At 47.2% G+C, this 22,212-nt stretch overlaps 1 protein-coding gene across 1 annotated transcript; it reads left to right on the forward strand.

Moving 5' to 3' along the window:
• The first annotated feature begins 2,311 nt into the window (after window positions 1-2,311).
• Window positions 2,312-5,003, forward strand: LOC103527400 (tubulin beta-2 chain). The gene is made up of 4 exons (XM_030446505.1): window positions 2,312-2,495; window positions 2,960-3,068; window positions 3,374-3,484; window positions 3,710-5,003. Exons 1-4 carry the CDS (start codon window positions 2,439-2,441, stop codon window positions 4,768-4,770), a joined length of 1,338 nt encoding a protein of 445 aa, XP_030302365.1. The 5' UTR covers window positions 2,312-2,438; the 3' UTR covers window positions 4,771-5,003.
• Window positions 5,004-22,212: the final 17,209 nt, after the last annotated feature.

Genomic DNA, 22,212 nt, shown 5'->3' on the forward strand with positions numbered 1-22,212 from the left:
GGTAGGCTTCTTTCCTCTATTGCTAATAATCTGTTTTCCTTGAATTGGATTTTAAAATGGCTTCCTTTGAAGCTTCAAGCTGTTAGGAATGAGCTTAACGTGGGTATAGAGGATGTGTAAAGTCAGCAACCCCCTTTTGTGCTGAAATATCAATAGTTCTTCTAATAAATAACTAAAATGCACGGTACAATATGCATAATTCTTAAAAATCATAGTAGCGAGCATTCACAGGACCTGTATTTCGCACCAGCTCTGCTGTAACCGAGTTTTGCTGCAACAGTGTTTTCAGGAGCACGCTCACCGCAGCCATGGAAAACACTGGTAATACTTTGAATCATGACCTGAAGCGGTCAGTGGCCCACTGGAGTTGCTAATCTGCAAGTTATTTTAAAACAGGTAATTCTAGATATAGATGGTAATTGTGCAGTTCACGTGCCACAAAAAATGTTCGCTTGGAATTGTAGTTACATATTGTTTGCGAAGCATGCTCAGCCAAGTAATTAAATTGCTCCTGGCTTAGACCAGTAAGAACAGATTTTACAGGGAGCACAAATTATGGGATCTGTTCTTCTCAAGGTCCCTATAGAAAAGACAGTCCCGAGAGTGTAATTTCCAGCATCCCCTTTTGGAGCCCGTAAGGCGAACAAAAGAAAGATGTGGATGCTTTGGCATATCAATCAGGCGAAACCGGGTTGGTTCTGCAGATTGCCTTGGAAGAATGCGAAAACAGGTCTAGAGCAATCCACAGGCAGCGTTATCGAGCTACAGAAACGAGGTTGGAAAGATTAGGCGGATCGGCACGTGGATAAAACAAAGGAAAGAGTATATTGAAGAAAAGCGACCTGGAAACGGTGATGAACTTCTACCTGTGCCTCTAGAATAGCTTCTTATAATAGCGGGTCACTGAACCGGGGTTTAGCGGGGTACCGCCCGCCGCGCTTGCGGGGCTTGGGGCAGACTCTCGGGGCAGCCGCGCCCCCCTATCCCCGCGCACACGCTCACACACCCCGCGGTATGAAGCAGGCGGTACCGAGGAGGAGCCGACACGGTACCTTCTGTCAGCACCGAAGGGCCCCGGGCGCGGCGCGGACCTTGCCATCCTTCCCTGCTCTTCCTCCCCCCACGACCTCCTCCTCCTCAGTGGAGTGGGCATGTGCCCTGCCCGCCGCCTCTGCGGCTCTTGTAACAACCACGGTACCGAGCTGCTGGAAATAAGCCGGGGAAACCATCTCTGGCGTGCACATGTTCAACCCTCCCTTGCCCACCCAGCTGCCCTTTTCAGCTCCTCGCCTGTCTTCATCCCTCACCACGTGTAAATCCGCAACGAGGCTACAAAGTGCTGCGAGTCTGCAAGACCTGACTGCTGCAGCGCTCAGGGGAAAAAAAAACCCTTCTCTTCCACCCCCGCCCCTCAAGCCCCCGGGCTCTGTGCATCAGCACCCGCCTTGTCTATTGTCTGGCCGAGGGTCGCCAGTGACCGCGGCGGGACGAGTGGACAGCAGGGAGACGTTCCCCTTGCGAGGAAGTGGTGCCGGGCGTAGCTGCGGGAGCTAAATCCGACCTTTTTAGGCGGGGAAGGAAAATCTGAGCTCGGCACCGCTGGAGCGGCGGGCAAGGATGGCTCGGGGGACACTGGGCACGCAGCAGGGTGGGCGGGGGAGAGGTGACACCATGCAGCCCGTGCGAGAGTGAATGAACGGGGAGTCGGGGCGCGGGGATCCCGCTCGCCGGGGCGGGCATGTGCGGACAGAGGGGGCGGCAGTCACCGGCGTTTGGTTGTGCCCCGGCGGGAAGGGAAAGCTCCCGCCGACGCCGTGAGAACGGAGGCACTGGTGAGGGGCGGGGGCAGCCGGCGGGCTCCCCTCTCCCCGCGGCAACGCCCGCTGCTGCGGCAGGGAAAGCTGCTCGCCTCGGCGAACAAAAGGCTGCGGCGGGAGGGCGGAGGGACGGCGGCCGCCAGCAGCGCGGCGGCGGGGCCGGTTCACACACGGGCGGCCAACAAAGGCGAGGGATGGGCGGGGCCCGTGGCGTGGAAAGAATCTCCGGAGTCGATCCCCGGGTCTTGGGCGGCCGCCCCAACACCCCGCTCCGAGCCTTTGTCCCCGCTGTCAGCGGCGAACCGGGGCGGTGGCGGCACCGGTACCCGGCGGCCGCTCCCGGATAAGCCCCGCCCCTCCCCCTCCTGCCACGCCCCGTGACCCGCGCCCCGCCCACCCGCGGCGGGAGACAATGCCGCAGCCACGCACCGCCCCCGCGCCCCCATTGGCAGCTCGCCGCTCCCGCATGATGTCACCGGCGGGGAGGGGAGCGGCGCCCGATTTAAGGCGCGGAGCCGGGGCGCGGCCGCTGCGGGTGGAGAAGGCGGCGGCCGTGGTAGCAGCAGCACCGGTACCAGCAGCGACGACAGCATCAAAGGGGCAGCCTCGAACACCAGCACCATGCGTGAGATCGTGCACATCCAAGCCGGGCAGTGCGGCAACCAGATCGGTGCCAAGGTACGGGCCGGTGCCCTGCTCGGTGTACAGGGTCAGAGTTCGGGTTGGTGCCCGCTCAGCCGGGCTTCATGCTTCCCGGGAGAACCTGCCTTCCCGTCGGGGAGCGCTACTGCCGCCGGAGGGTCCTTGCGGGGTGGCTCCTGGCTGTCGCCTTGTAGGGGAAAGCGCGGGGCGTCCGCGGAGTGAACGTGTTGAGCGGTGGGGGGGTGGTGGGAGGAAGGGATGCAGCCATGCCATCTATCCGCTCACGCAGGCTCTGGGGGTCCCGGGCATTCAGAGGAAAGGAGCTTTGGCCAGTGCCACACCCCTCGTGGCCAAGGGAGGGGTGAGGGGCGCGGTGGCCGTCGCGTCTGGTGGGGGCCGCCCCCACGCGCGGCGAATCCTCGCTCGCCACGTCGCGGGGCTTTAGCCAAGGGGGGTGGGCGGGGCGTGGCGGCGCTGACCCTCTCCTCTCGTCCCCGCAGTTCTGGGAGGTGATCAGCGACGAGCACGGTATTGACCCCACGGGCAGCTACCACGGGGACAGCGACCTGCAGCTGGAGAGGATCAATGTCTACTACAATGAAGCCACCGGTAACGCCTCTCTGTAACGAGCTCCGTGCCCCGGTGCCGCCCGGGGGACAGGCAGCATGTCCCCAGAGCATCCTGCCCTGGTGGGTGTGTCCCAGCTCCCTCCCCCCCCGCAGCGGTAACATCGTGGCACAGCTTTAACAGCTGCTTTGCATCCCCTTGCATCCCCATCCCAACCACCTCTCTCCAAATTCCCTCGCTCCCTGCATCCCAGGCAGCAAATCGCGGGGAAGTGGACAGGAGCCATGCTGTGCTCCTGTGACACTGGTTCTGCAAGGCTGTAACTCTGGTGCTGGTTCCTCCTGCAGGTAACAAATATGTCCCCCGGGCCATCCTGGTGGACCTGGAGCCTGGCACAATGGACTCTGTTCGCTCCGGCCCCTTTGGACAGATCTTCCGTCCTGACAACTTTGTCTTTGGTGAGTGAGTGAGTGAGTGAGGGGTGGAGGTGTCCTGCAGTGGGAGCTCCTTGCACAGGAAAGGTTGGCAAGCAAGCATGCCAGCGACCCGTGGGACCTGAATCCCAACAGCTCAGTGGGGATGGAAGCGAGGGGTGAAGCCATGGGGCGGGAGGAGTGGGAGGAGCTGTGTTCCTTCCTCCCCGTGATGCTAACGTGGCCCCTCACTTCTGGTCTGCCCTCTAGGTCAGAGCGGGGCTGGCAACAACTGGGCCAAGGGGCACTACACGGAAGGTGCCGAGCTGGTGGACTCTGTCCTGGATGTGGTGAGGAAGGAGTCGGAGAGCTGCGACTGCCTGCAGGGCTTCCAGCTGACCCACTCGTTGGGCGGCGGCACGGGCTCCGGGATGGGCACCCTCCTCATCAGCAAGATCCGCGAGGAGTACCCCGACCGCATCATGAACACCTTCAGCGTCATGCCCTCCCCCAAGGTGTCGGACACGGTGGTGGAGCCCTACAACGCCACCCTCTCTGTGCACCAGCTGGTGGAGAACACGGATGAGACCTACTGCATCGACAACGAGGCCCTGTACGACATTTGCTTCCGCACCCTGAAGCTGACCACTCCCACGTACGGAGACCTCAACCACCTGGTGTCGGCCACCATGAGCGGCGTCACCACCTGCCTTCGCTTCCCCGGCCAGCTGAACGCCGACCTGCGCAAGCTGGCGGTCAACATGGTGCCTTTCCCCCGGCTGCACTTCTTCATGCCGGGCTTCGCCCCCCTCACCAGCCGCGGCAGCCAGCAGTACCGGGCCCTGACCGTGCCCGAGCTGACGCAGCAGATGTTCGACTCCAAGAACATGATGGCCGCCTGCGACCCCCGCCACGGTCGCTACCTGACGGTGGCTGCCATCTTCCGGGGCCGCATGTCCATGAAGGAGGTGGACGAGCAGATGCTCAACGTGCAGAACAAGAACAGCAGCTACTTTGTGGAGTGGATCCCCAACAACGTGAAGACGGCCGTCTGCGACATCCCTCCGCGGGGCCTCAAGATGTCCGCCACCTTCATTGGCAACAGCACAGCCATCCAGGAGCTCTTCAAGAGGATCTCGGAGCAGTTCACGGCCATGTTCCGGCGCAAGGCTTTCTTGCACTGGTACACCGGCGAGGGCATGGATGAAATGGAGTTCACGGAGGCCGAGAGCAACATGAATGACCTGGTCTCTGAATACCAGCAGTACCAGGATGCCACTGCTGATGAGCAGGGGGAATTTGAAGAAGAAGGAGAGGAGGATGAGGCGTAAAGTTGAAATTAGTAGGAGTTAAGTATAGTCTGAGCAGGCAAGTGTTCATTGAGAGGAGGAATCTGTGCAGTTGTGCTGAAGCATGCATTTTTTCATTTGGTGCTCTCCACTGTTGCTTCTGTCAGCAGTTTTGTATCCTTGACTGTCCAATGTAACAGTAGTTGCAAAAATACTTCAGAGTCTTCTGTTGAAATGGTTAACTTCTCAAACATAAAGGCTTTTTGTGTCCTAAACTGTCTCCTCTGCCTCATTTCTCTCTAGATAAAGTTTTCTCTCTAGTATTCTTCTAGTTTCTGTAGCTTCACTTCTCAGTTTAATCCTTAACATCAGAGAGGTTAAACTCAATAAAACAAGTTTTCTCATGCCATGAATTTGGCATCATGGGTAAACTGCAGTTGCTCGGCTTTAGATGTATGAATTTATAGATTTATGATATATGAAAACTGGGGGTTCACTGTTAGACACTCCTGTGTTTAACAGCTCATCTGTTGCTGGGGGTGGGAAAGCTGCCTTAACTGATAGCAGCAAGACCCTGTACTTGAGAACCCTGCAACTCCTGATTGTGGACATACATGGTAGTGAGGTCTGTGAGAAGGTATTGTTACAGTTTATAGTAGAAATAAAATAATATTGGTTGTAAAATTTTAAAAGTGGACAAATTAAGAGTTAGAAGGGGCTCGGGTAGACTAAAACTCTGGAAATAAGTAACTAGTTAAGAATGAGCTAATCCTTACAAGAACAATAATCAAAGGAAAATAAGGAGTGTGTCGACCCCATCGAAAATAAGGAGTGTGTCGACCCCATCAGCAAAAACATTAATCAAAGGAGAATAGTTAGGTAAGCTGATACAATCTACCAAAGAACAAGGTGAAAATTGTATCCAGGTGGTGGGCCAGGTGGTAATGACAGCTGAAATGGTAAACCGTGGATTTACAGTTTAAGATATGACTATCTATTGTTATTTGTAAGATCTATGTGACTGTTTGTCTATTGTTATCTGCATGATCTATGTGACTGTTTGTGACTAAAATTTATGTAACTCTGTACGTGGCCTGTAATGAAAAAAGTATAAAAGCTGAACCAAAAATGAGAGTCTTCGGAACCCTGACTTTGGACGCTAGTCCTCAGGCTTCCCGGGCCCTGAATAAAGCACCGCATAAACTGACTCTGTTGGTTTGTGTTTTGGTTACGGGCAACAGTTTTCTGGCGACCCAGATGGGACTCCGGAGGCGGCTGGGGCGGTTCACGTGCTGATTCACTCCAAGCCGGCACCAGGTGATTCCTGGAGGAGACATCAACCCGTGCCCGACCCCGCGCCTGACGGACAACCATGAGGTAAGCCCGAAGGTGCTTTATTCCTTATAGAAATAAGTTAGTATTAGGTTAGTATTAGGATTGGTTGGTTGGAAGCCTAGGCGCTGGTCGTAAGACACAGCAAGTAGAAAGCTGTGCGGATCCAGCACTTGCCACTCGCGGCGACGAGTATAGGCAAGTTTGGTATTTGGTATTGGGCGCTGGTCGTAATACACGGCAAGTAGAAAGCTGTGCAGATCCAGCACTTGCCACTCGCGGCGACGAGAATTGGCAAGTTTGGTATTTGGTATTGGTAATCGGCCGAATATTGGTTTTGTGTGTGCGTGTGTGTGTGTGTGTAAGAGCGCGCAAATATAAGTGTCAGCATGCTGCCTTTTAAGACCTTTAGAGCTCTGTCTTGTAATAGCAAGGATATCCCTGAGGATTCATCTCGGTTGTCTGTTAAAACATTGGAAAGAGGGTAATTTTGGGCAGGAATTGCGGAGGAAAACCTTGGTTGATTACTGTAATCATGTGTGGCCTGAATATGAAACGGGGGGAATGCAGTGGCCACGAAATGGTACATTAACTCCTGAAATATTAAGCCCTATGATGAGTTCCTTGCGGGAAACTGAGAAAAAAAAAAAAAAAAAAAAAAAAAAAAAAGAGAATGAGAAAAAAAAGAAAAAAAAAGAGAAAAAAAAAGAAAAAGAGAAAAAACAAGGAAAAAAGAGAAAGAAAAAGCATGTGGATTGTTGGAAGTAGAATGTGATAAATGTCCTGGTTGTAAAGAGCGTAAGATACGATTTTCGGAGGAATAGGAGGATGTGTCTTTGTTGGTCTCCCCGAGCGCGCCGCCGCTCCTACCTCCTGAGGCTCCCCTGGTAAATACGGCTAGGGTCCCTCTTCCTTCCTCATCCGAGGAGGGGATAGAGCAGGAAGGATTGGGTTAATCAGCCGAGAACGCCGCTTGCGGAGCGGACTCGGAGAGGGAGGCTGGAGAAAGGAGGCGGTTTTTCGCAGCCTCAGTTGATGGCTCCGCTGCGAGGGGCAGTGGGAGCGGATGGAGGGAAGGCGATGAGAAAGGTTCCTTTTTCACAGAATGATTCAATAATATGGAAACAATCGGCGGGGGCGTACAGGGAAAATCCTGAGAAAGTGGCTCGGGTTGTGAAAATGGTAATAAAAACTTAGAATCTTGATTGGAATGATTTGCAAATGTTGCTGGACACTATAGAAAAGGAGAAAGGGCGCCGGCGGCGTCGGGGGGAGGAGGCGCGGGCCTCTCCCCCGGCCACCTTGCACGGGCGGGCGGCTGTCTGCGTCGGGCGGAGCTCGTCCCGCTCGGGTCGCCAGGATTGACGTCGGGGCCGGTGGGGCCCGGCGCGGCGGCCAGGGAGGTCCCTGAAGGAGAGGTGACGCTGGATTGGGGAAAGGCTTCGGGGGTTTGGGAAACAGGGACCCCAGGTAAATCAAAAGCGGCAGTACCAGTAGTAGTGGAGTTAAAGGAAGGGGCCCAACCAGTAAGGGTACGGCAATACCCCATCAGTCTGGAAGCTAGGAAGGGAATAGCCCCCATGTTAACTCAATTCTGAAATTTAGGAATTTTGCAGGAGTATGAATCTGAATTCAACACTCCTATCTTCCCGGTCAAAAAGCCTAATGGTAATTACAGGTTAGTACAGGACTTAAGGGCAATTAATTCAATCACCAAAGATATACATCCTGTAGTGGCAAATCCGTACACATTGTTAACATCTGTTTCTGAGAAATTTCAATGGTTTACAGTAATTGATTTAAAAGATGCCTTCTTCTGCATACCCCTGGCACCTGAAAGCAGAAATATCTTTACATTCAAATGGGAGAACCCCGACACAGGACGGAAGCACCAGCTCACATGGACCAGGCTTCCCCAAGGATTTAAATCCTTGCCCACCATATTCGGTAACCAGCTGGCCAAGGAAACTGAGGAATGGAAGAATACCCAGGTAAAAGATTCGCCTTTTTCATATGTGGTATTGCAATATGTGGATGATATTTTCCTGGGTACCACAGAACAGGGTCTCTGCCTCAAATTAACCATTGGACTATTGAATATGCTGGGACAGGCTGGATACCAGGTATCCAGAGAAAAGGCACAGCTGGTCAAACAAAAGGTCATCTATTTAGGATGTGAAATTTCGCAGGGGGTTCGTCGTTTGGGAGTAAATCGCATACAAGCCATATGTGCAATTCCAGTACCCTGTAATAATCAGGAACTAAGATCTTTTCTAGGAATGATCGGCTGGTGTTGACTGTGGATCCCCGACTTTGGGCTGACAGCCAAACCACTGTATGAGGTTGTGAAGGAACCGAGATTTAAGTGGGGACCCACGGAAGATAAAGCATTTCGGGAGTTAAAACAGGCCCTCAAGGAAGCACCTGCCCTGGGTCTGCCGGATCTAACCAAGGACTTTCAATTGTATGTACATGAAAGGCAAAAGTTAGCCTTGGGGGTGCTCACTCAGAAACTGGGGTCTTGGAAAAGGCCGGTTGGGTACTTTTCTAAACAATTGGACTCAGTAAGTGGGGGATGGCCAGGATGCCTAAGAGCAGTGGCAGCCACAGTAATCCTGATCCAAGAAGCACGTAAGCTAACATTGGGCAAGCACATGACAGTTTATGTGCCTCATATGGTCATCACAGTATTGGAACAAAAGGGGGGCCATTGGCTCTTGTCGAGCAGGATGCTCCAATACCAGGCCCAATTGAGGGAACAGGATGATGTGGAGCTGAAAATAACAAATCACCTTAACCCAGCAGAATTCCTCAGGTCCACCCAGGAAGAAGGAGAGCTGGAACATGACTGTGTGGAGGTAATTGAACAAGTGTATGCCAGCCGGAAGGACCTGAAGGATGAGCCACTGCCGGACCCTGATTGGGAACTGTTTACGGACGGGTCCAGTCCAGCTTTGTGGAACGAGAAGCTGGCTCGGATGTTGCAGGCACGAAAGAACATCAAGGGTTGGTGTGTGACCCCAACAGGACAGGTGATCCTGCCGGTGAGGATCATGAAGATAGTACTGGAAACAGAACACAATAAGTGTCACTGGGGTGCGGAGGCAATGGTAAAATTTTTGAAAAATGAAATATTCTCAAACCAGATGTTAACATTGGCAAAAAGAGTAAATGCAATGTGTCCGGTGTGTATCAAAAACAACCCAGTGGTAAGAAGGCAGGTACAAATGGGTAAGTTACAGGTAGGTCCCCAACCAGGAGATTATTGGCAAATAGACTTCCCTGAGTTATCAAAAGCCCAAGCATACAAACATCTGTTGGTGTATGTGTGCACATTTTCGGGATGGCCAGAAGCTTTCCCTTGCAGGACCAATCAGGCAAAGGAAGTGGTAAAAACACTCTTGAAAGAGATCATCCCTAGATTTGGGGTGCCGTTGGGGCTATCATCTGATAGGGGTCCTCATTTCACTGCAGGGATTGTGCAGGAGATTTCTGTAATACTAGGGATAACTTGGAATCTGCACACGCCCTGGAGACCCCAATCAAGTGGTAAGGTAGAGCGGATGAATCAAACATTGAAAAAACCAAAGTAAGAAAATTTGTCAAGAAGCAAAAATCCAGTGGCCGCAGGCATTGCCTTTAGCTCTGTTAAGAGTTAGGATTAAACCAAGGGAAAGGATAGGGGTAAGTCCGTACGAAATTTTGTACAGCAAACCATACCATGCTGTTACTTACCAAGGGGACCCTCATCTGGTAGGGGATCAGGTGATATTAAATTATGTATTGTCTCTGAATAAGACCCTTACAGCACTCAGAGGAGCGTTGCAGTGGAACCGACTGTTACCCCTGGAAAATCCGGTCCACGACATCCTTCCAGGAGACCAAGTCTACATCAGGAACTGGTCAGTGGAACCACTGAAGGCTATAACCCGGAAGGAGGTAATATCTCCAGAAGAAGGGACGCCTGCACCTGCTTATCAAGAGGCTTAAAGGTTGAGCATCCTTGCGAAGGAATAATCGAAGGATGCTCAAAAGGGGGGAGTTGTTACAGTTTATAGTAGAAATAAAATAATATTGGTTGTAAAATTTTAAAAGTGGACAAATTAAGAGTTAGAAGGGGCTCGGGTAGACTAAAACTCTGGAAATAAGTAACTAGTTAAGAATGAGCTAATCCTTACAAGAACAATAATCAAAGGAAAATAAGGAGTGTGTCGACCCCATCGAAAATAAGGAGTGTGTCGACCCCATCAGCAAAAACATTAATCAAAGGAGAATAGTTAGGTAAGCTGATACAATCTACCAAAGAACAAGGTGAAAATTGTATCCAGGTGGTGGGCCAGGTGGTAATGACAGCTGAAATGGTAAACCGTGGATTTACAGTTTAAGATATGACTATCTATTGTTATTTGTAAGATCTATGTGACTGTTTGTCTATTGTTATCTGCATGATCTATGTGACTGTTTGTGACTAAAATTTATGTAACTCTGTACGTGGCCTGTAATGAAAAAAGTATAAAAGCTGAACCAAAAATGAGAGTCTTCGGAACCCTGACTTTGGACGCTAGTCCTCAGGCTTCCCGGGCCCTGAATAAAGCACCGCATAAACTGACTCTGTTGGTTTGTGTTTTGGTTACGGGCAACAGTATTGAATTCCACATTACAAACTGTCAAAACTGATTTGACAGGAAAGCTGCAGGCTTTGTCACTGCCATTCAGCAGTCCTTATTTAACTGTTTTCTAGGATATGGAGTACATCCATATGGGTGGCTGCCTGTGATTTGACTTGGTCCTGAGACCTCCTCTGTCCACCAATCATCCTCTCAAAATATGAAAAGTCTGTGCAAAGGAACATGGGTCTTTACTAACAGACAACTTGAACTTGAGACCAAACTTTTTCTTCAGGATTCAAATTCCTGAGTTTTCCCCCAAAACAGCTATTAAGCTGCCCTTAACCGTGAAGGGATTGACTCTTCAGGGCAAAAAAATTACCTTTAGGCTTCAAGAAGTGACAGCAGATTTCTAGATAAATGCTCTGTCCAGAGCATGCATCCAGTCTTGGAGTCGTCAGGTAGGTACTCTGACTAAACAGCTGTCTCCCACATTAAAGTTATGCATTTACAGGGCTGTTGTTTGATGCTCTTGGTCCCTGCAGAAGGAAATGCATCTCTGTCCGGGCAGGTGAGAGCAGTGCAGCAGCACCCTGTCATGCATCTTTGTGAAGGTAAGTGTGGGATTCTTCTGGTGAGGGCGGGGGGATTTGTGTTGCTGTATTTAAAGGATGCAATAATCCTGAACGATTTTACAAGGCAGTTGTAGTTATAAGATCTATAGGAGTTTTCTTACTCCTACAAAAAGAGTAAAATCCCTGCCAGAGTATAGTAACTATGCTGTGTGTTATATTGGTCCTTAGTTCATCCAAACAACACTTAAGGGAGTGCTCCTGTACTAAAAAAAAGTACTGCTTTGAGAACTGCTACCAATGTTACAATTACTGTGGCCCTTGCTGCTCTGAAAGAGCTGCTATCCACATGTGTGCCACCTCTTTTGTGATCCTTTAGTGAAATGTTTGCAAGGCATTACTGGAATAAAGACTTAAAAGGGAGCTACTGTGCGTGACTAATCTTGCCCTGTTTTTGCTCTGTTAATTGACCACTGCCTGCAGACACTGCTCTGTGTCTACCCTGGTCCTTTGCTGATGGGCTTGTTATCCTACCTGGAGTTCTACTATGGTGTGTAGGAAAATGGACACTTGCTAGAGCTTTTCTTCCATCTATATGCTTCATTTCTGGTGCACACCCTTGTAAAGACAAGTGAGAAGCCTGAGCTGTCAGTAAACAAATACAACTGTATATGCCCAAAATAGTACCTGAATTTCTTAACACTTGAGCAGTTCTAGGATTAAGTATTAAACAGATCAAGGTTGTTTTGGTAACTGAGTTACTATGTGCAGCCCCAGGCCCTCTGGAGAAATAACAGCTTATCTGGTTGCCAAAGCAACCTTCCCTTGAGATTACCTGGCTGCATTGCACTTGAAACTGTTTAACATATAGTGACCTGAGAAGGATACTCAGCAAACAGATTTCAACAAAGTTTTACCCCAAAGATGAGAATCCAGTCTTTGATAGTAAAGCTCTTCCTTTCTGTCATGGGACAGTAGCAGGTTTCACTAGTGTTTAGCATGTCTATCTTCTAATTCTTGGTGTAATTACCCTTGTCTAGCCCTTAAATATAGCCATCCAAGTGACACATTTCAGTGCAACTCCCTTACTAGAAAGTAGGATACCCTCCTACATTGCTTGCCCTTGTTTGTATTCTGTGTTTCTCAAGAGGGGAAGAAACTATAAACAGAGATATTCTAGGCAGAGAAACATGTCCTTTCATAAATCCTACACAGCTAATTTGCCAGACATAATCACTAGAAAAAAAATAATATCCAAACCATCATTTCAGTAGGAGGTCAGGGAAATACACAGAATGGTGATACTGGAAGATACAGAGGGGACGTTTAAAATTCCTTTTTAGGAACAGTGAGTAAATTACAAGGAAGGATGAGTCCTGTACTGGGCCTGGGGGCTGCAGTATCAGTTTTGTTTCCATTGGATCTCTCAATTATGGCTGTATCTATCACCCAGGGAACCATACACTATAAAAACTGGATACTGACTGCTGTATGCCAAGTGGAAAAAAAAAAAAGTCTTTAAGTGCTCATGGTTGCACTGTTTCTGTTTCACAGAGAAAGCAGAACCACAGAAATTATTTCAGATTTGGTAATTTGACTGCCTTAGCCTCTATTGGGTGTTGATTGGTATTTTTCTATATGATGAACAACATGTGTAAGACTATATGTCTTGCATGAGGCATCTTATCTGGAAGAAATGAGGTTAGATAATTCACAACCTTAGTGAGGTGCAGTTTAAGCCACTTACAATGATTAATTTGTGTTCTGATAGAAGATACTAATATCAAGCAATATATTTTTGTTTCTATATATCAATAGTGTCCTGCAGGGAAGAGTTCTCCTTTGTTGCCCATTAAAACTGATGTCATTGGGAAAGGGAGTAACCACTTTTTTAGTTCCTTTTCTTTAGTGTGTGGCATTTTTAAGCACATTAGCAGAGTGATTTGGCCAAGGCAAACAACTCCAGCAATGTTTATGCACTGGTAGATGCAAGATGGTAAAGCTAAATAAGGCTGTAAAATCAGATAGGTACTATGTTTAGCTTAAATAGAATTGAAGTGAGCTGCGGTAGCACTGAGATACCCTCTCTCTCTATTTCCCTTCCCTGTTTAGTTCTAGGACCTTCATCTAAGCCATTGTACCAACAGTGCGGTGCAAGTATAGTCCAATATGTGGTCTGTTTCTTCAAAACACTTTAGTATCTGTTGAACATAGAACCTATATATTTTTTCCAACAGATGTTTTCTAATCTGCCAAGTGAGAGCAGTAACAATTCTCTTCTTCCCAACGTATGTCAGGTGCCCATATATATCAAATTTGGTTGCATTAAATGTTTGATAGTCCTGGTGATGTAATAATCTAAAAACAAAACCTAAGGCCCATCCTTTTGACAGATGTATCTTTCCAGAAGGTAGGAGGTGAAGAACACAGTAAATCAAAGTTAGCAGTAGGATTTATAACCTGAAGAAAGAAGGGACTTCCAGAATTCTCTTCAAAAGCAGGCAAAACCCTAATCTTATGTGCAGAGAAATCTTCTCATGGGTGATGATATCACATGCTGCATACTTCAAAAAGGTATAGCACTAGTAAGTCCTTCTAGGTATCTGTGCAAACACTATGTGCTTAAAGAAACTTGTAAAGGCCTGACACAGTCCTTATGGGATACTGCAAAACACAGCTCTGATGCCCAGAGGGTCTGGGGTACAAGAGGGACAAGTTTTCCTATCTGACCAGAAACAGCTGGGGCATCTAGCTATACTTTTGGCAGTAGGAGTAGTTCTCCCCTTGCTTTCTTTATCTTTTGCCCTTTTCCTGTAAGGTCCATGACAAAGTTATGTGTAAAATCAGGATGAACCCTGGTACTGGCTTGGAAGAGGGCAAGTTTCACAGTTGTTCTACTGAAAATATTTTTCAAAAGAAAGCCCCTAGAAAAACATGCCTCCTTGTCTTATTATATTTTTAAAGAAACTCTATTATAGTATGTTAAAATCTGCTTCTCAGTGGGAGGTGCCTCAATTATTGCTTTCTGTTTAATGAGGCCTAATATTTTTGCTTGCTAAAGTTAAGAGGAAGCAAAATCCTTTCTGGAGAAATAATATGACTACCCCTTATTTGGTACACATGCTTTCTCCTGAAGGATCATAGAATCATGAAATATGCTGAGTTGGAAGGGACTTCTCCTTTCCAAGTTAAAGCACAAGGAACATATACTTAGAGATCATTCAGCTGTGGTGCCTAGGAGCTATGGGTAATGTTTTCCCCTGAATTTGCTCTCTGTAGCAGGGAGGCACTGTGTTCTCAATGAGAAATAATCCCTTTCTCAGTTTTCCTGTGTATCTTTCAGTTGCTTCTGCAATTCCACAGAACAAAGCTCATGAGTCCCTTGATGTGCTATGTGTGCCTGAGATAATCCAAGTAAGGTTATTCCCCCCCATCCCTTTCTTCCATTCAAAACAAACCTTTGTAAATAAGTATTAGGAGCTAATCTTGCATGTGACTAAGTTGTTTTTTGTCTTTTTTTTGAGAATTTTCCCCTTTCTAATCTAAATTCATCCACGCTAAGCACCTGCCTTTATATATTCCAGCAAGCACCTGTCCTGGGCTGATTGCTGCTTTTTATTTTTTATTAAGAAGGGAAAGAGCAGAGTATGGGATCTCAGATACTTCCATCTTGGGTGGTTGTTATCTTTAGCTTGCCTACATGAAAATTCAAAATGGAAGCAGCTGGTCACAGGAAAAGTGCCTGAGGCCACGGTGCCTTTTGGAAAAAGACATTTCTTGCCCTGACTCTACTGAATACTTATCCATTTGGAGCCTTCTGAGCATTAGGATCTTAGGCACAGGGAGGGTATGGGGGGGTGGGGATGGTGAAGATGTGAAAGCTATCCCTGCAGCCATTCTGTCAGCGAAGGACACGGTGCAGGTGAGAACTCTTTTTCCTTTCCCTGAACAGTTTAACAAGAAGTGAACTGTTTCCTTGCTTCTAGCTTCAGTCCTATTTCAAGTCTTATTTGTGACTCTGCCAGAAAGAAAAACTGTCTTTTTGAAGTGTATGTGTGTATGAAAAGGCTATTTACTTACAGTATCTAAGCAAAAAAGCAATAATTTAAGAGTAGGTCATTCCTTCCTTTCCTTTCAAAGTCATTTTTCCCTTACAGGCAGAATTCCACTCAGAAGGGAGGAGGAAATCAAATTACCTTTGTTAAATTCTTGTTTATGAATGTTTGATTCTTGTACAGTAGAGATTTTCCAACTGGTCTCAATTTATCCATATGTCATCTTCTATAATCAGATTAATCTTCTGATTTTGCCTCCTTGATAACTTTAAGGCATATTTTCTTTTTGGTAAATAGAAATGTTAGTAGTAACCCAGATTTAGCAGAATGTGAAAACACTTGCTACAGAGGATGAAATGGCTACCCTGGCAAAGGTTGTGAGGCTTGTTCAGTAAACAGTTCTCTGTTTTGCACTGAAAAATGTTTCCACATTTTCTATGAATGTAATAGAAAGATAATACCTGCCTTCATAGTAATTAATTAAGCAGGGTTTTCAAGCAGAATTCAAATGGTCTCACAACAACCTTTACAAGCACTAGATTAAATTCAAGCATTGCCTTCTTGCAGTCTGCTTCTCTGCATCCAGCATAATCCTGGGTTTTATAATTAATAAATGTATGGCTGTTTTTTGGCAATTTCTGCTGCAAATACAGCTCCACCCTAGCAGGCAGGAAGAAATGATGACTGTGGGTTAGAGATTTCTAGGGCCCTGAGAAAAATGGCCCCACCAGAATTGTGTAGCTCTGTGGGCTGGGCTGATTCAATATCCTACAGCTGTTAACAAGGATGGTCCTGTTTCTCTCACCCTGCCTCAGATGTTACCTTTATTATTTTCTTTAGGCAGTTGCAGGGCATGTCTGACCCCTCTACCAGCTAGTTCTGTTCCCTAAACTCCGCTGTCAGGAACAGTGAACTGGGGCTGGGAAAAAAAGCTTTTTCTTGGATTAGGGAGTGTGCCAGAGAGAGAACTGGTGCAAAGGAGAAGGAAAGGACAGGCAGCTGGAAACAGGAGAGAGCAAAGAAAGATGTTTGGTCAGTTCAGCCATGTAGTGTGACAACATCCTGAACTCTCCCTTAAGGAACCCATATTATTTCAAACAGTGTATGCTGAATGCCACCACAAACTACTGCAGCTTGTAGCAAACATCACAAGATGCAATTTAGAGCTTGCTCGGTGCCAGCTTGAGTTACAAGTAACTATCAGATTGCAAGATAAAGTAAGGAGGCTAAGGAACAAAAGAAACAGTGACTAGCAGATCAAAGTCACTATCTGTGCCTCCTTTCTTGATGACCTGCAGGAAATAAGCTACCCTGGAAAACATGATATTGACATTTCATTTATATTGATGCTGGAATCTTAGTCATCTCATGACTGGAGGACCCAGTTTGTAGAGATAGCAGATGTATTTCATCTACTGAGCCATCTTAAAAGGTAGATGCAGCCTGGATGGGGGCAGGAGCCATCTGGCTGCTACTCATCACGTCTGGTGTGCCAAGTGGAAATAATGAGAGACTGCATTGTTTTGCCTTTCTTCTCAGTAAATTGCTGCCTGATGATGATCAACACATTTTTTCCCGTTCTGAAGTCATTTTGTGACATGTGATCATGTTTATTATGGTAGTTGGAAGACGGATGAGTGGGGTTCTGTTTGCTGTGTCCTGTACAACCATGTTCACAGAAATCCTGGGCTCTCAGAAGTTTAAGTTCACTTAAAGCTATAGGGTATGGAAGAAACACACTGGGTTCATGAGGAAAATTCCTTCAAGAGGAGCAAGGGTCATTTTAGAATTGACAGTGCCATAACTGCTCTGTAATGAGAGGTTCTCTCAAAGATCATCCTCTCCCCTCTTTTGTTCTTGGCCAAACACACTTCCCCAGGTACAATAAACACAAGCACAGAGAAATCAACAATGAAACTGCTTTTGCTCATTCATGAAAACATGCTCAGCATTGTAGTACTTAATTGCTTCTAGTGTCTGTAGTGGGTTGTAATTTTGAAACAAAAATAGATTTTCCTTTTGTGGTATTTTATGACTAGAATTAAAAATATGATCGTGATTATTCCACCTTCTTGCTGGCAGAAATATTCTTCTGTCTTGGTGAAATCAGACAGTCCTCATCTGGTGGGAATACTGTAGTCACCAAGTAGAAGGCAAACAATAAGCTAATAAGCAGAGCCTGCTCATCTGAGTACCAACAAAGATTCAAAAAGTCATGTAGCCTTTGGAACACATGCCTGAGGAACACATGACATCACCCATCACAAGTATGTGACAATAAAGCCATAGGCAGACATTTTGTATGCCCAAGAGGCTTTCACATTTGTACACTTGTGATTCTTTTGTGAACAATAGGATATTACTGACTGCCATGAAAATGTGGGATCCCTGCTTCCTCCCTCCTGCATCCATCGCCTTAGCTCTGCTGTTGCCTTGACAACAGGCAAGGCAGGGTTGATGCAGGCAGTGAGCAGGCTGTGGGGCTGCTCAGTTTTGGCTGCTGAGGAGTACAGGGGCACTCCTGGGTACATGCACTACCCTTTGTATGAGTGGGAGAGTTTTGACTTTCATTTACAATTTGGACTCTTAGAATTTATGAAGTTAAAAAAATACAAATAGGGAATTCCCGTATCAGCTAAAATAGTATTGGTAGCTAGGACTTGCTGAAGTCCTTGCCAAAAAGCAGGGCTCCAAACTGACACTGAAGTAATCAATGTTTGAATTGCTTCAGTATGTGTTCATGGATTCAGCTTTGCTGTAGATGGGGGAGTTTACACATACCTCCCTAAGGCTACTCAGTTTTAAAACCTGGAGCTACATCCCTCCCAAAACAATGAGGATCTACAAAGAGATGAGTGCTATAGCAGCTAGGAATTAGTTTCTTAATAAAAGCTCCAAATCCTCAGTGGAATGATGATAAAATTATAGAAGGCCACTATGTGCATGTGGGAATAAGACAGTTCAGGGAATGTCCAGTTGCCTTCAGGAGGGGAATCGGGATCCTTCAAGATGGTTCTTTGTAGATTGTCAAGAATACTTTGACACCTGAAAAGCTCTTCAAAGGCTGTGTGGTTCCCACAGAGATACAGTTCTGTGGCCATTCCACCAGTATTGAGACGACGTAGCCAAACCCAAAAGGATGCATCTAGAAATGCATAGGCATGAGTTGCTTGAGCAAGAACAAAGACTGCCAGTGATTAAGAATTACAGAAATATGTCATTTCCCTGACCCTTGTTCAGGACAATCAGTCCTACCTCTCAGTCTGTCCTCACATGACAGATGCTTGGGTTCCTTAACCACCTTTGTGGCTATTCATTTGAGCCCCTCCAGTATGTCCACCTCCTTCTTGTACTGGGGAGCCCAGAATCATGTGCAAAACTCCACATGTGTCTCACCACAACAGATCCTCTTTCACAACCTGCTGATAACTCTCTTCCTAATACAGCCTAGGTTACTATTGGACACCCAATTTGGTGTCCATCAGGACCCCAGGTTCTTTTTTTGCCAATCTGTTTTCCATCTGGGTAGCACCCAGGCTGTACTGGAGCCTGGAGTTGTTCTTCCCCAGGTGCAGGACTTTGTTGCTCCACTTGTTGAACTGTATGGGTTTCTGTCAGCCAGTTTCTCTAGTCTGACAGGATCCCTCTGAATGGCAGCAGGATGCTCTGGACTATTGGCTGCTCTTCATAGTTTTGTGTCATCATCAGACTTGCTGAGGGTGCACTTTGTTACCATATGTCATTACTGAACATATTAACAGTGTTGGGATCAGTCACTGGGGAACACCACTGTCCTTGTTTCACTGGGGTAGAATTGCTGGCCAGCCATGGATGGAAGGCCATCAGTAGCTCTGAGTCAGCTGGGAGCTTAAGTCAGGGCAGCTGACACCAACTGACTAACAGGTGTATCCCATGGCTTACCTCATGCTCATTATAAAAGGGGGAAGTATGCTGAGAACAGAGGTTTCTATTTTCTGGGGTCCTCTCTCTTGGTCTCCTGTTCCTTCTGCTGCTCCTGGGGGCTAGGCTGAGTGTAAGCTTTATATACTTAATGTTTGTCTTAGTTTTGTTATTTTATTAAATCTGTTTCTATTTCAGTCCATGAGACTTCTCTTCCTGACTGCTAGTGTCAACTCTGTGTCTGGTAAGATCATGGAGCAGATCCTCCTGGAGGCACTTCTGAAGCAGAAGATTAATGAAGAGGTGATTTGGTGTAATCAAGACGTCTTCACCAAGGGCAAACTGTGCCTGACAAACCTTACGGCCTTCGATGAAAATGTCACAACATCAATAGACAAGGGAAGAGAAACCAACATCATTTACCCAGACCTGAGCAAAGCCTTTGACATCCTGGTGTCCTAGCTGGTAAAATATGGGTTTGATGACTGGACCACTTGGTGGATAAAGAACTGGCTTGATGGCTGCACCCAAAGGGTGGCTGTCAATGGGTCCATGTCCAAGTGGAGGCCAGTGATAAATGGAGTCCCTCAAGGGTCAGTACGGGGATAGGTCCTGTTTAACATCTTTATTGGTAACATGGATGGTGGCATTAAGTGCACCCTCACTGATGACCCCAAGCTGTGTGGTGCAGCTGACACGCTGGAGGGAAGGGATGCCATCCAGCGGGACCTTGACAGGCTGGAGAGCTGGGCCCGTGGCAACCTCATGAAGTTCAACAAGACCAAGTGCAAGGTCCTGCATCTGGTTCGAGGCAATCCCAAACACTGATGTGGGCTGGGCCGTGACTGGATGGAGAACAGCCTTGAGAAAAAGGACTTGGGGGTGATGATGGATGAGAAGCTCAACACAAGCACTCAGTGTACACTTGCAGCCCAGAAAGCCACCTGGATCCTTGGCTGCATCAAGAGAAGCATGGCCAGCCGGTTGAGGGAGGTGATTCTCCCCCGCTACTCTGCTCTCATGAGACCCCACCTGCAGTACTGTGTCCAGTTTTGGAGCCCCTATTACAGGAGGGCCATGGAAGTGATGGAGCATGTCCAGAGAAGGGCCATGAGGATGATCAGAGGGCTGGAGCACCTCTCCTGTGAAACAGACTGAGAGAGTTGGGATTGTTCAGACTGAAGATGAGAAAGCTCTGGGGAGACCTAATTGTAGCCTTCCAGTATCTGAAGGGGGTCTACAAGAAAGCTGGTGAGGAATATTTTAGGATTTCAAGTAGTGATAGGAGTATAGGGAATTGATTCAAACTAGAGGAGGGTAGATTTAGCTTAGATGTTAGGAAGTTCTCCACCATGGGTGTGCTAAGACACAGGAACAGGTTGCCCAGAGGTGGTGGAAGCCCCATCCCAGGAAGTTTTTAAGGCCAGGCTGGACAGGGCTCTGAGCAAGCTGACCCAGTGGGAGATGTCCCTGCCCATGACAGGAGGGTTGAAGCTAGATGATCTTAAAGGTTTCTTCCAACCGTGAAAATTCTGTGGTTTTATGATTCTGATTCCCTGTCTCACCTGGGAAGGGATCATGGGGTGAGAGAGTAAACTGCTTCAGTTTAGGCCAGATACAGGCTAAATGAAGAAAACCACCAGTGGCTAGCTTCTGAACTTCGTGCTGCTGATCTCAAGCTCTCAGCCTAGCAGTTCAGTGAGTTTTCACTCCCTCTTGCTGTCCATTTTTCTAGAACATACCTCATCATTTTGCTTACAGGGATGTTATAGGAGTAATTTCAAAAGCCTCTACAAAATAAGCAATGTTAACTGCTCTTTGCTCATCTACCAAGCCAGTCACTTTGTTGTAGGAGGCCGTTGAGTTCGTAAGGCATGACTGCCCCTTCATAAATCCATAATAATTAGTCCCAGTCACCTTCTTAACCTTAATATGTTCAGAATTAGGTTTTGGAAGAACTCATCCCATCATCTTTCTAGGAACTGAGGTGAAGCTTGCTAGCCCAGAGATCCCCCTTCTTGCCTTTGAAGTTAGAGTAATGCTTTTTTGTATTCCAAGTCACTGAAAACCTCACAGATTGGCCTGATTTTTCAAAGATTATCAAGAATGTTTCCACAATGGTATCTGCCAGCTCACTTGTCACTCAGAGTTGCATTTCATCAAGACCTATGGCCCTTTGTATGTTCAGTTTATTTAGATGTTCCCCAAAATGATCTTTCTCTACCAAGAGTAAGTCTTCATTGCCCCAGACTTCCCAGCAGGTCTCAAAAGACTTTGATTTGTAAGGGGGGGATATCTTAGTAGTGCAAAACAAGATGAAGAAGACACTGAGCTACCTCAGTTTTTTCCATGTTCTTTTGTTACTGAGTAATGTCCTCTTCCATATTCAGTAGTGGGTCCATACTTTCTTTTGCTGAAGACACATATACAGAAGCTCTCCTCACTGTCCTTCACATCCTTTGCTTTTACTTTCATAACCTTGTACATTAGGACAGTGACTCTGTGTTACTCCAGGATACACCTGAGTCTACTTCCAGATCCTGAAAGCTTCCTTTTTATGTCTGTGATTACTCAGGAGCTCCTTGTTCATCTACACAGCTGTGTAGATGCTGCCACTTTTGTTTGAATTTCTTGCTTGTTGGCATGAACCATTCTTGAGGCTGAAGGAGGTGATCCCTGAAAGTCAACCAGCTCTCCTGGACTCTTCTGTCCAGGATCATCTCCCATAGAATTCTTCCAGACGGATGTCTGGGAAGGCTAAAATCTGCTCTCCTGCTGATGGCCTGGGAAAAGTGCAAGAGCTTGCCCTGATGTGTTGTCCACTCAGCATTTGTGTATTGAGAACTCACTAGAGCTCTGGTGTACTGAATATGAGGTACCTTGTTTCTTTATCAGCCCACTCCAAAGCTTCCTCATTTGAAGGTGGGTTGTCATCTCCCCTAGTCCTAGCTTAAAGGTGTCCTTGCTAGTTTGGTCAGCTGAGTAGCATTTCTCCCTAATGAAAAGTTTACAGCAGTG

This window comes from Calypte anna, chromosome 2 (assembly GCF_003957555.1).
Source record: "Calypte anna isolate BGI_N300 chromosome 2, bCalAnn1_v1.p, whole genome shotgun sequence".
In the NCBI taxonomy this organism is placed as follows: Eukaryota; Metazoa; Chordata; class Aves; order Apodiformes; family Trochilidae; genus Calypte; species Calypte anna.

What these genes read in the sequence shown, in the direction of transcription:
- LOC103527400 (XM_030446505.1), top strand. Translation starts at nt 2,439, where the DNA reads ATGCGTGAGATCGTGCACATCCAAGCCGGGCAGTGCGGCAACCAGATC. An exon ending in GCAACCAGATCGGTGCCAAG is followed by an intron (nt 2,496 to 2,959) that starts GTACGGGCCGGT and finishes TCGTCCCCGCAG; the next exon opens with TTCTGGGAGGTGATCAGCGA. An exon ending in CTACTACAATGAAGCCACCG is followed by an intron (nt 3,069 to 3,373) that starts GTAACGCCTCTC and finishes TTCCTCCTGCAG; the next exon opens with GTAACAAATATGTCCCCCGG.